A 15,662-nucleotide genomic window follows, 5' to 3' on the forward strand; every position below is an offset into this window, starting at 1 on the left:
AATTTCAATGGCACTCACCTGATTTTCAGTTTCTTGTATTTTTTCTGAGTTTTATGAACATGTACAATTCTACATACCATCTAGTAGGCTGATTGAGAAAGAAATCAATTATTTTCCTCAACCAAAAGCCTGGTTTTCTGTTTTTTTTTCTTAAAAGGTGCTCTTCCTTCTTGCTTGTCTCCTGTTGAGAGCCAGTTTTGTAAATCCAACACAAGAAAGATTTCTCTGTCATTTAGGCTGACTTTACTTTGTAATGGTCTTAATATTTTTTATGTGTTCTTTTTCTCTGCATCCAATATTTTGTTCTTTACAGCCTTTACTATTCCTCTGGCTCTAGGAGGAATGTTTTCATTATCTCAGATTTTTCTGGGCTGACCATTCTGGTTTTTGGTCCACATTTGTTTGCTATTTTCTCCTCTGTTTCTCAGCTGAGCAAAATTAACTGCCAATAAACCAAAATGTTGGTTTTTCTGTGATTCTTTAGCTGAACTTTTCCTGTCCTGTAATCTCTATCTTCAGCTATCAGTGGCAAACTGTATTAAAGTGATTAAAATTATTCATAAGTATTATAGTTTTTACAGGTATTTAATATTACTGTGTAAGGAAAGGTAGATGTAATACTTTTGTAAGGGGTTAAGTTATGTAAGAATGTAATAACTTGGTTTAATTCAGAATTTTAGTAAAATTGTTTCACTTGAGAAAATTGCTTGGAGTGTTTTATCTCTGCACATATTTTATACAGCATTTTAGTGCACCTGGGAGGGCTGAGCACCAAAGAAAGGAAGGTACTAAACCAGCTGTATTGCTGTAAACCAAAAGAAATTACATCTAAAATGCCCAGAGAAATAATTTGCTGTATAATTTCCATGTGCATATCCACCATCTCTTTGGGATCTCTAAGAGAGGAATCATCCTGCTCTTTTCCTTGACAGATGTTGGAATTGAAGGCTAAGAGAATTTGGGCAAAGAGAGGAATCAAGTAAGACTTAAATCCTCCTCGTCCTATGGTATAAATAAATAAAAATTTAAATAAAATGAGAATAAATAAAAATTTAAATAAAATGAGATGGGGTATTCTACATAGATTCAAATACATACATGCAGAAAAAAACCTTTGTTCTCTATGGAAAGCCATGTGCTTCAAAAAGAAAAAAGGGCAGGTAAAGAAAGGGTGCATCTTGTTCAACTTCAAATATTACACCTTTGAATCAATGGAGGATAATGTAAAAATATTTCCAAAACAGACAATGCTGTTTGCAAGAAATCTCAATGGACACCATTCTTTATCCCTGAGTAATGGGAAAAAATGATATGTTATATGTTTCTTTTTGTGCAATTTCAATGTACTTTTCTCCTCCTAGAATAACTTTGACTTCCTAGCCCTGGCTTTGGCCATGTGAATTTATTTCAAATTCTTTCATGACAATGCTTTTCTTTGATATGTTTACCTTTGTTCTGTATCTGAGTATCAGCAAGGCCTGTTCTCAAGATGGAATAGACAGAAAAGTATTATCTTTGCAGCATCTGAACAATTTCTGCAACTTTCTCCATGCAGTCTTTGTAAATGGAACTGCTATCTTTAAGAATAAACCTAATGTGGATGTATAGGCTTTCAGATGGTATGGAGAGCATCTGTCTGAAAACTTACTCTCATTTATGTAGGTTTGGAAAGGATTTTCTCATTTGTTTCCTGTATGCAGAGATGTTCAAAATATCTTATCCTTGATATTGTTATTTAGCATCAAACACCTCATACCAAATAAAACCAGGATGTATTTTTGGTAACTGAGGAACAGCAGGTCCTGAAGGGTTTAAAATAGATGACATATGATACCAAGAATAGCCCAGTGCAACTTAGCCAACCTGAGAAACTATTCAAAGAGCAAACCAAAATGGAGGGCACTTCTATACTCCATTCTTTCACTAACATTTATTTTGCCATTTTTGCTTTGTTTTGCTTCAAGCTTTTAATTAAGATTTCCTTGGCTTTGCTGACCCATTTCTATATTGTTAAAGGCAACAGAAAAGAAGCTGCCAGGATAGCAGAAGAGATCTATGGAATAGTCCCAGGTAAAGTAAAAATATGGACTCTAACATTTAAATGTTTATTTGCCACATTTTTGTAACTTGATGATTTAAATCGGCGAGTCGCCATGAAATGAGGGATTTTTGCTAAATGCAGGGGTAAATGTTTTAACCTGAAGTGCCTCCCATTTCTGGGGTCTTTGCAGTGTCACTATTTGTTGGCATGGTTTAGGTGTGCAAAATATGAGACTCCAACAATTACCCAGCTAGAATGAGGATGACATTTGGTCAATGCACTATGGTAAATAAAAATACTGTTCTCAGTACAAGGTGTTCTTTATCAGTGGTTATAGACTGTTTTACTAAACATCCAGTTTTACTACCAGAGAATATTTAGGGAAAAGTTTTAGCATGTTGATTTTCTGAAAGGAGATGCTAGGAGGATATAACTAATGGCTTTATGAATCCAAGCAAAGAAGCCTTGTTTTGTTAAATCAGATGATAAAAATGAATGCAGCTAAAATTGTTCTGAAAAAGACACAACACAAAAATATATTGTATTTAATAGGTTACTTAGCAGGTCATGGTTTTGGTTTTTTTCAAGCGCTTTAAGTCCTTCAGATCACTGCCATAATAATGATTGGCATGTGATTGCATTCCTGTTAATTCCACTAATTAAAATGACATGGTATTTTCAATTTACAGTCAATGAAGGCTTATTTTCCTAGCTGCAGATTCTGATCAGCATTGTGACATCACACATTTCTGTGTGACTCATTTGTTGGGCACTTGATTTGTGATTGTGCCATCATGAACAGGCACAGGAATGGCATCAGAACACAGATGGTGTTCTTTGGGATGGGCACCCAAAGCAGGGAGATTAACATCTGGCCAAGAGAAATACTGCAGCCAAGCATTTTTGACAAAGCCTTTATGAAGCCTGTATATATACAGGCATGTCTTGGTTATTAATTTATTTTTTATTCTCTAGAATAAAATTCCAGTCATTTGTTGCTGTCATTTTTTTCCAAGCACCTTTATGCAATCATAGTCTGACACGTGGTGAGCAGCAGTTTTTCCTTCAAGCTTTTCCTTCAAGTTCTTATTGAGGTGCCTTGAAATTCAGCAGGCTGTAACACATTTTTATCTGCAAGCTGCCATTTGCAGAAAGTCATTAAGGATAATCTTACAAAATAGAAGATCATGTGATGTTGTTGCTGGGGCACTATATCATATTACAGCCAGAGCTTCACAACCTTTTCTCTTTGCAGTGAAGTAGCACAGCAGCAGCAGCAGCAGCAGGGCTGCATAATTTATCTCTAGGCATTTGAAAAGAGCACTTTCAGTCATGTCACTCCCAGCTGAGCAGGGGAGAAGTGCTCCATATGGGAACTATATTTGCCACACGTTTCAGGGAGGTAGGTTGTGGTGGGAGTGTGCAGAGTGAGTGTTGTCCTGAGGCTGTGTGTGCACACACATGCATTGGAACTGCCCTGGAAATGCATGTGAGAGCACGCACTCGCACGAGCTATACTCTGCATAAAAGGTTAAATAAGGCCCTGGAGCTCTGTTTGAGTAACTCCTGAATCCTCCTGCTGTATAAGGGCTCTGGGCTTTGTCACTTGCAACGTCTTCTGACTTTCTGAGCCGAGCTTGCCTGTTTCAGTCACCAGCATGATGAGAGGTGTGGGGTATTTGGGGGGGTTTCAGGAAAGCGTTTCTTGGTTCCTGTTTCCATCATTTTGACTGATGTGTCATTCAGAGCCTTGCCATACATTGTGCCAGTTCTTTCCATGCCAGTTTCCTGCCTTAGGAGCCCAGGAAGTGCTCTGTAAATAAATGGAAACAAAAGTCATTACTGCAGTTAAAACTGTAACTCCAACAGCTGAAGTGCATCCTGGTCCTTGGGTTACAAAAGGAGACTCCTTTGGCCAAGGGTAAAACCTCTGCTGTGTCCTTGGCCTCAAGTCCCCATGGATGTGTCCATGCCTCTCATTGATTTCTCCCTGCCTTGGGTAGCATGTGAAATGGAGATAAATCACCCTTTCCATTCTCTCTGCTGTGCGGCATAGCTGAAAAAATTAAACAGGACAAGGGTTTCAGATCAGTGCCCATGGGTTTGCTGTACAACAGAGCATGAATGCAAACACTGGTTTTGCTTCTGTCCTGTGGCACTGGAAATGCAGCTGGCCTTTGGAGAAACACTTACTACACACTGTGTCACAGGATGGTTATGAATTTTAATATAGGACAAGTAAATTTGCTCACTTTTTGAGTGGCAGGGATTTAACCTGAGCTGAATGTCTATGCCTGTAGGTAGTAGCTAGGCTAAAGAATTATTTTTTCTTGGCATAAATAGATTGGGATAAGAAAAAGGGCAAGCAAGCCTATGTGAAGGAGTCTGAACAGTTCAGCATCTCAAAATTATTAAAGAAGAAAAGTAAAGCCCTCAGGCAGAATTTGTTTTTCCATGTATTTTCAGAAATATTTCAGTGAAGAGAATGATTAAACCTGTTACATGGTAGTCTGAGAGGAAGGATGTTATTTATGAAATTGTCAGTTCAGGAAATAAAACTGCCAAGGACATGTCAGAATTCATTTGATGGACAAGTCAACCCTGCTACGAGGCTCTTAACAAAGTGTCAGAGAAGCTGGGATGCAATTTGTGACAAGAGCTCCTGAGGAAAGGTGGAGGCTAATATGGTTTTGAGTAGGAGAATTGCAGGGTTCTGAAGTCTCCATGTGAGACCCAGCAGCACTAAACTCGTGATCTTTGCTGAAACATGTTTTTAGCTGTTCTTCTAAAAGTTCTGCCAAGAAGCTTTTGCTTAGGTTCCTTAGTGAGCAGCCAGCTTTCTCAGGATTGCTGATACCTCAGCTGCTCTGCTGAAATTAATTCATCCAACAGTTTCACCACTAAGCCCACATTGATTTCAGTCCTGATCTGCATTTACATGTGGCTGTGCTTCCCCTGTCCTCCCAGGATGTGCTTTTGCTGCATCCCTGAATTAGCTCCATGCATTTGCTGTTTCAGGCAGCTGGGCAGACCGGTCCCCTCTCCACGATGCTGCCTTCCAGGGACGCCTTCTCTCTCTGAAAACCTTGATTGCACAGGTAAAAGCCCACAGGGAAAGGAAAGGCTGGGAAGCAAGGTGCTTTCACATGAATTGCATTTATGGGCTGGTGAGCTGGTAATAGACTGCAAGAGGGCATAAGAAATATGGCTGTATGAATAATATATCAGCACAAACACCTCTGGGCATGTTTTAGTTTGCTCAGTTAAGAGGCTGGGGACAAGCCTGGGACAAAGACTATCACAGCTTGCAGCTTGCTATATAATAAATAATGATCCTTGTGTTCTTTCTTAATGATGAACTATGCAACTAGGCTTGAGAATAAGGACAATAAATATATAAATGTAGGCTATTAGAAAAAACCCAAAAAGTAAAAGGTATGCCTTATAAAAGGCATCTTGCCTTTTATAGTCAGCCTAAACCCTCTGCTCCAAAAGGAACTGAGAGTCAGGCAAAAGGAAGAGAGGAGTAGAGAATACATGAGAAGGAAAAGAAGCTGGATATGAAAAGAGTTTATTTGTGAATAGAACAAAGGTTCTTTGTGCTCTGCTCATCATCTTCCTTCCCACCTTTGCTTAAACTCAGTGTCCCCATTCAGCACAAACAGGTTACTGCCCCCCTCTCCCTCTTGCCCCCAAGGCAACTGCAGGGAAATTAATTCCCTGAATGTAAAGCTTTTGACTTGGCTATCAGACTTTTATAGTCAAGGTAAATAATTATTACCAGAGGTCAGATCTCTAATGGACAAGATCCCCAAGGAGGGGAGCTGCCAGTTTGAAAGCCTCCTCTCCAGACATCTCTTGAGGCATTTAGCTGCAGCTAAAATCAAGATGCTGTTTACAGACAGTATTTTCCCTCCCATTTTCTGATCCCTCTTTCCTTCACCTGCTGACTTAAAGTTATTTTTATGGAAAAGGAAGTAATGGAGGTTAGAGATTAAAAGAAAGAGGCTTTATTCATTTAGGGATCTGATGGTTTTCTGACCCCTCTATCTCCATTTATGCTGACCTTACACCACTTGCTTTGTGGAGCACCCGGTGTTGTGGTTGCTCACCAGATGCCCTGGTTATGCACTGTTCATGGTTGTACACTGAGGAAGCACCCACTGGTATGGTTATATTATTTAGTTAATCCACTGTTTCTCCTTTTCCTGAAGACATTTAATTTTGGGAATAAAAGATGAAGGTCCTTGCTAATGAAAAGAGATCAAGGCAGCAATGTCTGTAGAGCCTGAATTGGAGCTGAGTCACCACAGATTGATAAATGCAGGGATGAAATTGTTCATGGAGCAGCACAATCATTGCTCATTGCTCATTACCAGCCTGAAATGAAGAATGGGACTGTACTTGAGTGTCTGTGGGACACTCAGAAGTCCCTGCTGCAGCACCACAGCTTTCAAGAAAGCCACTGAGGCTCTGGCTGCACAGGGAATGCCTGGACACAGGGAGGTGATGTAGTGCTGGAGTTTTCAAATGGCTCAAGAACTCACCAACGCCTATTTCAATGCCTGAAAAAAGTTTGATTTTTCATGTACATTGAAAACAAGGTTTATCATGAGTGATGATTGGCAAACAGCCATTGTAAGATCTACAACTTATACTTCATTTTGTAATGGAAGGAATTGCTGTTTTTCCCAAGATATCAGTGCTTATTCTTTCACTTGATATGACTGAGTATTATTTGTTAAATATATATATATGCATGTATATATGAATGATGATTGAGAATAGGTCTCCTTACTAGGAGCCTCTAGAAGAAATAAGTCTTGAAGGAATATGCTGATCACAAAGTATAAAGCCACCACACAATTAGAAAATGGAACAATCTCTATTTTTTCAAGGTTTTGTCTATTCCCCTAGCACCACTGTAATGCGTGAGAAATTTTACAAACAACTTTTACATTAATAATATTTTCACATGACTGAAAAAGATTGTTTTTCTATCATGTAATGCTTAGCCTGAAGTGTTTACAGTGCTTTTAATGCTCACGGTGTCAGGACTGCTGCCTTTTTTGCTGTATGAGGTTACTCCCAGGTACTCCTTTCTGCCCATTGCATTGGGTACTGTGTACCAAAAAGTGCATTGCTGCCATCTCGTGAGCTGCCCTGACTATAGCACGTCAGGCACACACCAGCAGTGCTTCAAAATATAACATCAAGCAGAAAATGGAGCTGCTTTCAGGCTGTAGAATTCTAATTACCAGGAGATGTAGTTGCATTCAGAGGAAAACACGTGTGACAACTGCTTTCCCTTTGGGAATATGTCAGGTTTGTCTTTGTGCAGGAATAGATATGGCAACTGTTAATTAGGGAAACACCTGAAATAAGGCATTCAACAGTGATTAACAGGAAATCAACAGTGATTTGTAAATCACTGTTCCTTCTTCCAGCGTAAAACATTTCCTGGATGGTCAGATAAGAGGAACTGATTTGTGGGTGGGATTTGACTCATCTCTCTTGTAGGTTTACCACGTACTTATTACCTCTGAGTGAAACACCCTTGGGTACCCTGTGTGGTGAATGAAAGAACTTTTAGGATACAATTTGTCTGCCCTACTGGAAACAGCTGCTTTAGCACGGGATGCTTATCCTAGGGAATCCTGTTTCTCCCCACTGAAGGAGCTGCCAGCTCCAGCTGAGCTGCAGATACCTGTGCCAGAAGTGTGAAAAACACCAATCACTTGTTTTTAAAATTTTAAAAAGTTTAATGATAATAAAATGGTTATAAAAATAACAATATAATTAAAGTAATAATAATTTGGACAATTTGAATTAGGACAATATGAGACAATAGAGACAAAGAGTTACGGATGTCCTGGTACCTTTTTCTGGGCAGCATGAGCCTGAAAAGGACATAGGTTAACAGAGGATTAACCCTTAAAAACAATAACCTGTTGCATGTTCATAGATGTCATACATGATGCATAAATTCCATTCAAACACAGGATTCTGTCTGGTCATCGTCAGCTTCTTCCTCTTAATCCTAACGGCATTGTCCTGGCTGTATGAGGTGGGAAGAAGTTCATTTCTTCTGATAATGGAGCAATAAATTCTTTTTCTCTGAAAGATTTAGGTGTCCTGTGGCTGCTATCTTGGTGTGAGTCTTTTCTTTAGAAAAAAGTATCCTACATAGCATCGTTTCTATTTTAACATTTTGTTATAACCTAAAACTATATTTAACACTCTACTTAAGAGAATTGATACAGCATAACTTTCTAACACAGCACATATAATATTCATTTTAGTATTTGTGAAAAGCCAATCATAAAATACACATTTTTCCAAAGAAGGGTCCTCATTCAGGGAGGTGAATCCCTCCAGCTGTAGCTCCTGGTGCAGGACTCAATAGGGAAGGAAATGACACCCATATAAATTAAAGAAATGTGAAGCATTTCCTGCAATTGACAGTGCATCATAAAGAGCTAGAAACAGAAGGCTTTGCTTATGATTGCTCCTCCACTAACCCCATCACCAGCTGTGGTTTGTGGGGACAAGAAATCACTGCACAGCACCGATGTGACCTGAGCCTTTCCCTGACACACAGCTCTGCCATGACTCTCCCTGCAGGAGCTGTGCAGGGCAGGGCTGTCCCCTCACCCCCTGCTCCCTTTGCAGGGCTTCAACGTGAACCTGCTGACCACAGACCGTGTGTCAGCTCTCCACGAGGCCTGCCTGGGTGGGCACGTGGCCTGTGCCAAGGTGCTGCTGGAAAATGGTGCCCAGGTAAGTCCTGGGGATGACTTTGGGACAGGGGCACCTGGGAATGGGTGCTCCCCCCATCAGTGGGGATGTTGGATGTGCTGTCCAGGTGGCAGGGCCAAGATGCAGGCTGACATCTCAGACAGAAATGTGGAAAAACATAACAGTGTTCTGCTTCCCTGGGTGATTTGTCCATAACAGTGCTCTGTTTCCCTGGGTGATAGATTTGTCTCCCCCTTGTGTCATCCCTTTATTCTCTTTTGTTTTCCCTTTGTGTGTGAAACATGGTCAAGATTGATGGAAAGCGAATGAAAGATGCTAAGTGAAATAACCTTGAAGAAAGTAACTCACAGCTTTGCCCTCCCCCTCCCCCCTCAGCAGTGATCACTGGAATTACATCTGGTTTTCTGTGGGAAGGTTTGGGAGTCTCATGTAAGTAAAAATGTATATGCCTGAAGCAATGAAACATTTTATCTATTAATAAAATAAAAATTCCCACAGCTGGACCTAAGGCAGAGTACATGTTCCCAATAGAGACTAAGGAATGGGTGAAATATATAAGGATATTTTCATGTCAGCTGGGTTTTCAAGTAAAATTTATATGGCAAGAAACCAAGCAGCACCAAAACAGTCAAGAGACCTCCAGTGCCTCCAGCACTTCAGCCACACCTGCCTGATGGGAGGAGTGAGGGTGGTGGAAATTTTACAAATTGACATGTGCTTGCATAATCCATTGCTCTTCTCCAGCCACAGAGTTAAAGATGTGCAGATTTGCTTCATAAATTGGCACTGAGGGCTTTCTGCATGGTTAAACACAGCATAAACAGGGGTATGGTGTGATTGCTGGAGTGTCTTCTGCAAGGCCAGGAGTTGGGCTCCATGATCCCGATGGATCCCTTCCAACTCAGCATATTCTGTGATTCTGTGATCTACAGCTATGCTGTCCCAGTGGAGAATGGCAATAGTGGTTCTTGCCAGGTCTTTACATCAGAAGTTGGGGAAGAAAATTTCTGGTTTGCATAGACACACATGCATATCAACTCCTTCAAGCTCTGTTTCTGTTTGGGATTATGTTTCTATGAAAATTTCTTTTGCTGGAAATGTGTTTTCAGATGAAAATATTAAACAGAAAGTAAGTGTTTTCATTTAAAAAGCGAAGCCATTTTCATTTGAGGGTGTTCCACCTTGAGGCTGGTGCAAACTAAACACTCTTGAAGATACTCAGCTGCTTCACATTAAAAAAAAAAAGAGAGAATAAAAAATTGCATTTTTTAGCAGCTCCAGCAGGAGCATTCAGAGCAGGCAGGGTTTCTGCCTTATGGCACTAACTATCTGGGAAAGAGGGCAGACACGAAAGGAGAACGCTCTATATGTTATGTCCCAACATATAACTCAGAAAGTCGCAAATAAATTAATTCCTGAAATTAAACAAGGCAAGAGTCTCGCTGTGGTGCAGGTCTGGTGTGCCCAGGAGGCGTGTTGCACAGGCATTCCTGTTAAACAGGATTATCCTGAGCGTGTCCCACTGCAGGTGAATGCAGCCACCATCGACGGGGTGACTCCGCTGTTCAACGCCTGCTGCAGTGGCAGCGCAGCCTGTGTCAGCATGCTGCTGGAATCCGGAGCCAAGGCACAGCTGGGGACACACCTGCCCTCACCCATCCACGAAGCAGTCAAGAGAGGTGAGAGAGGTGATGTTCTGGGCATGAGGGCTGTAAGCAAAGCCAACAATAACTACGTGACAAATGCGCCTTTTGTCGTTCACTAAGCATTTTAAAAAAAGTCTTTCCATGTCAGTACAGACAAACAGGCTTGGCTTTCCCACAGCTCTTGTGCCTCACAGTTGTACCTGGGTGTGTTCTGCTCTGCAGCAATTCAGTGACAGCTCTTCCCTCCACAGGTCACAGGGAGTGCATGGAGACCCTCCTGGCCCATGAGGTTGACATTGATGAAGAAGACCCACAGCATGGGAGCCTTCTCTACATGGCCTGCACCTACCAGAGAACAGAATGTGTCAAGAAGCTTTTGGAGCTAGGTACACCTGGAAAAGGGGCTGGGGGAGAGCTATGGTGGTGTGAGGCAATGCTGCTGGTCTCTCTGAGCTGCCTCTCTACTTAAAACATCATGGGTCATTTCCACAAGAGTTGTGGCCTCATTTGAGGCCATTAAAAATTTCTCGTGTTGATAAAGAAATTACGTTTTCCTAAGTGAAAAGCCTTCTTAATTACAGACACCTCCCTGAGGCTATCTGAATGTGAAAACAGAATCCTTTTAGTTTTCTAGAATAATAACAGGAAGCACAGAAAATGCTGGCTGATATTACTGATCAAAATCAACTCTTGCTTAACGTAGCAGTTTATCAGAACCATTAACTTCACCTCCTCCTCAGTGGATGATGAGAGCAGCAGTAAAGCTTCTTGGAAGAGTAATCACTGCAGGTCCAGGCACAGGCTATGAACTAGCATAAATTTTTGCTGTCAGTGTGCATTATCTGACTTACACCTGCTCAAAGTGTGGCCCTGCTGTGCCCAGCCAGCCTGAGACAAGCATTTTGCTTGCTGTGCTCCCAGACTTATCACAATGAGATGCCTAAAGGTTTTGGGGGCAATTCAATTAACATAATCAGTATTAGATTTTATGCTATTAACAACCTTAAAGCACACATGGTAGGCTTTGAACATGTTTTGGGTTGAAGGTCAGGCTGCTCAATCCTGAGCATTGCAGACAGGGTTTGGTGGCCCAGAGTGCTCTGCCAGAGCAGCTGTTGGACCTGCTGAGCTTTGCACAGATGCTGTTGAGAGATCCTGTGTGCCATCCATCCCCCTCATCTATTGAGGCTCCTGGTGGAAACCAGTCTGTGTGATACAGGTTCAGACAGTCCCTGGTGCCCACCAGATCTAACCAGGAGCTTTGCTCACCCCAGGAGCCAACGTGAACGTGGGGAAGCGACTGGACACCCCCCTGCACGTGGCAGCGAGGAAATCCAGCGTGGAGATAGTTGTCCTGCTGACAGACTATGGTGCTGACCCAAAATGCAGAAATGCTGACCTCAAATGTGCCCTGGATCTTGCAACACCTCACAGCAGAGTGGAGCAGGCGCTTCTGCTTCGGGAAGGTAATGGTTTCCTTTCTTCTCCTTTTTTTAAGTAAAGCAGTATTTGTATACTTTACCTAAGTATATTTTCTTAATTGCTTTTATAAGTAATGCTCTACATACATTCTCTTACCTTCTCTGCTGCCTTCAAAGCTCCAACTCATGACACAGAAATCTGTTTTGTTGCTAGATCTGCCACCTGGTGTTATGGTTTTGGCAGGTAAATCAGTCAGTTATTCTGTGCTTTCTTTTCCTATCTACTGAAGGAAAATCACACGTATTTACCTAGTGGGACTCCTGGTGTTAAAAACTGCCATGAAAATTTATTAATAGATAATATTTTAGTACCATCACCCAGTGTTCAGCCTTGCACCATGGCTCAATGGATGAGTGTGTCCTCAGCTGCCAGGAGAAAGCAGAGCTCTTTGCCAGGTGACCCTTCAGCTTCACAGCTCTTCCATGTGGTTTATGGGGCTGCAATCCCAGAACATACTAGTGTGGATATTTTCAGTTTAGGTGAAGAAAGAACAGACACAATTTTTATCTGGGAAACTTAGAGAAAAAAATTAAAACCATTATTATTTTTCTTTTTGTACCCATTGTTTATAAATATAGTTCTCCAAAGTGCACAATTCATAGTTCACCAATAGTATGAGAAGTTTTTACTCTGAGACCAATCGAGTCTCACCTTAGTGAGCCACATTATAAAAAGCCCACTACCTTCATCAAATTACCTTCTAATTCAGCTTCTAAAACCCAGAGTCTTTTCTTCCATCCCTAACTCAACAACATCAGACCAGCACTTTGCTGTTTACCTCCAGGCTTCCTGCAATTAATTATCCTTCCAGTTTTACTGGAGCAGAATTAAATCAGGATCCTCTTGCGCTGTTTTCACCTGCATAACCTTTGGCCAGAACTTGATGCATCCAAGAGCAACATCCCTGTGCTCTGGGTTTGCTGAATTCCCCTCCTCTAATCTCTGTGTTTCCCAGCTCACTGGTACCCTCTTAGCTGGTCTGTGTCCCCTGAGGCTCTTCTGACTCGGAGGGTGAATGGTGCTCCCCCCATGCAGCCTGCTCACAAACCACCAGGGACCAAAGCATGATGTGCACAAAAAGCCCAATTCCAAACAGCTCTTGCATGGTAAATTAATAAATGTCAGTGTTGCACACAGGCTTTGTCCCAACCCTCTAAACACAGGTGAGCTTTATGGAGAAAACAAAACATTGGCTTAATATCCTTCTGTCCTGTTCCCTTTCTGCATGACATTTCATGCAGAGCTTTAGTTTGTCATGTCTAAAACCTTCTGGGAGGAATTTTGTTTGAATGCTTCTCACCTTGTGTGACTTTTGTCCCCACACCTGAGTTGCCCAGAGCTCAGTGGCAGACTGTGGCAGCAAAGGCAGTGCTGCCAAGTGTCCTGCTACCATTGCCCTGTGTGAATCAGAGTTGGTGTAGATAAAGAAATATCATAATATTGATCATTTTCTCCTCCTGAACTTTCCTTTTGATTTCCATGCTCAGTTTGTCACCCTCTTCTCCTTTGCAGTCAGAAAGGCTCTAAAGGTATTTCAGGTCCTGCTGACTCTGTTTTTCAGGCATGAAGTTTCCTCAGTTTCTTCACCTTTGGTCCCACTTTCAGATATTTTGCTGTGCTTAACATGCAACTATTCTTTTCCTCTACTACTTTGTTTTCTGAGGTCCCTCTGTTTCAAATAAGTACCCCAGGCTAAAGAGTTTCTCTACCCCTAACTTCTCCACTGAGGTTACTTGCATGGGTCCCTTTAATTTCTCCTCTCACTAGCTATTAAGTGATGTGAAATACAAAATGTGTCTGTTTTCCTAAGTGCTTTAGAAGATGGTAGTTTCTTTCTTCACTTCCAGCGACAGTAGTACAAAAGTTCTTTTTTATATATCCCACATTTTTCTATTAATTTCTTCTCAGAGGGGATATTATCAGCCTGTTTAAGCTCCTAAATTTTCCTGTGGTAAAAGCACAGATTATGAAGTTGACCTGTAAAATATAAGGACACGCCTTTAAGCCCACATCTCTACCTGTTACTTGTCAAACTCTGCAGTCATTGTTACTGTTTGGACAGCAACTGGAATGGAAGGGCAAGAGAGGCCTCAAAAACTGAGCACCCCAGGCAGGTGTAAAGGCTGCACCTGGAGCAGCTGTGGCAGGAGGAAAGTGAAGGGGAGGCAGGGACACATTCACCACCAGGGTGTATTTGCATGTGCAAGCGTGTAGTTGCAGAAGCAGTGGAGCCTCACATCCAGTGGGTTTGTGCCTGCCATGCCCCTCAGCTGCTCTGTGGTGGGGACAGCTCCTGGTGACCCTGCAGGGAAAACCCTGGGCAGCTCCACTGTGGCAGCACTGTGCCAGCCACTGCCCAGGATGAGTCCTCTGACAGCTTTGCAACCACTCCACCCTCTGATGTGTAACAAGAGTTCTCACATGCAGCAAGGGAAGGGCAAAAAGATTTCCCATCTTCTCATCCTGGTTTTTTGTTGTTGCTTCTTCTTTTTTTTCTTTCTTTTTTTTTTTTTTAGTTTTTTTTCTCAATGTCTTTTTGGAAAAAAAAAAAGGTAAAACTTTCTGTCTTTGAGACCTTTCTTCAAAAGTGTTCCCCCCCTTCAGTCAGATTTAGCTAAAATTAGATGTCACAGAAAAAAATGTTTTGAGGGGCACTGGTGGACTGACTGACAAACACAAATATTCTGAGACTGTGGTCATGTAAAAAGGCACAGTTGCAGATACTACTTGTGCAGATACCTGCTGAGACACCAGTAGATGGAAAAAGCATGTTCTGTATATATGAACAATGTACTGTACTTATCCTTTATCCTCACAAAACTGCTGGGAGTTGTCTTATATCCTGAGCAGGGGCAATGCATTACAGAGCTCTTTCTCCAGTGCAGACACTTTTTTAGGTGTTTGCTCAAGAAAAGATGCCAAACAGCCTAGCTGTGCATACAGAACAAGGAGTTTGGTGCTCACAGCTTTCAAACTTTTAAGAGTTGCTGAACCAACTCTGACAACAAAACTGTAATACAAACAATAATGTATCTAACTCTCCCTGACCTCAGCCAGTCATTATGTAGTGCTTGGTCTGAGTTGCCAATCTTGCTGGTGTTTGCTGCTTTGACTCGTACTGGTGGTGGGTTTGAGGTGCTTATTCTTGCTCTTACCTCCCCCAGGTCCTGCCAGCCTGGCCCAGCTGTGCAGGTTGTGTATCAGGAGGCACCTGGGCCGCTCGTGCCTCTGCTCAGTCCCCAAGCTGCACCTGCCTGAGCCACTGGAGAACTTCCTCCTGCATCGATGAGTCTGACTGCCTTAGACTGGGAAAAATAGAGGAACAAATGCTTGTTTACTCCAAGTTTATTATATCAAAGAAAAAAATAATCAAAGGCATCATTTACTGTCTTCTCTGGCTACCAATGTTATTGGTAGCCAATGTTTATTTGGCTGCTGTGTGACAGTGGAAATTGGAAACACCTTCCCACAGGCAGTGAATGGTATCATGGATACAGGTCCCTCACAATCTATTGCCACATGGACTCACACCAGCCTGAGAAGTTCTAGTACATAAACAGCTCACTTGGCACGTGTTTGTAGGTGCAAATGCACACGTCCACTCACACACTTAGACACTGAGATTTCTCTTGCATTTAGGGCTGTATTTATTTGTGCAGTATCTGTGCAGCTTCTTCCCTTTGTCTAGCCAATCTCAATGTGAAAATCGAGGCAGTGAATATTTTTCTTCCATT

At 41.8% G+C, this 15,662-nt stretch overlaps 1 protein-coding gene across 2 annotated transcripts; it reads left to right on the plus strand.

The window, feature by feature from the left end:
- Window positions 1–1,877: 1,877 nt before the first annotated feature.
- ASB11 (ankyrin repeat and SOCS box containing 11) lies at window positions 1,878–15,217 on the plus strand. 2 transcript variants are annotated; one of them, XM_071431149.1, is made up of 7 exons: window positions 1,878–2,070; window positions 5,060–5,139; window positions 8,714–8,821; window positions 10,329–10,479; window positions 10,698–10,832; window positions 11,721–11,912; window positions 15,093–15,217. In XM_071431149.1, the coding sequence occupies exons 1-7, from the start codon at window positions 1,893–1,895 to the stop codon at window positions 15,215–15,217; spliced, it is 969 nt and encodes a 322-aa protein (XP_071287250.1). In that variant the 5' UTR covers window positions 1,878–1,892. The 2 variants fall into 2 exon arrangements, with proteins under 2 accessions (XP_071287250.1, XP_071287251.1); XM_071431150.1 differs by having other exon boundaries at window positions 1,893–2,070; window positions 8,765–8,821.
- Window positions 15,218–15,662: the final 445 nt, after the last annotated feature.

This window comes from Agelaius tricolor, unplaced genomic scaffold (assembly GCF_023055355.1).
Source record: "Agelaius tricolor isolate 1412-34295 unplaced genomic scaffold, bAgeTri1.0.p SCAF_7, whole genome shotgun sequence".
Classification (NCBI taxonomy): domain Eukaryota; kingdom Metazoa; phylum Chordata; class Aves; order Passeriformes; family Icteridae; genus Agelaius; species Agelaius tricolor.

Excerpts from the sequence above, each read along its gene's own strand:
- ASB11 (XM_071431149.1), top strand. The coding sequence starts at position 1,893 with ATGGAGGGCACTTCTATACTCCATTCTTTCACTAACATTTATTTTGCC. Across the intron at positions 10,480-10,697 it reads CCACGAAGCAGTCAAGAGAG|GTCACAGGGAGTGCATGGAG; the intron begins GTGAGAGAGGTG and ends TTCCCTCCACAG. Across the intron at positions 11,913-15,092 it reads GGCGCTTCTGCTTCGGGAAG|GTCCTGCCAGCCTGGCCCAG; the intron begins GTAATGGTTTCC and ends TACCTCCCCCAG.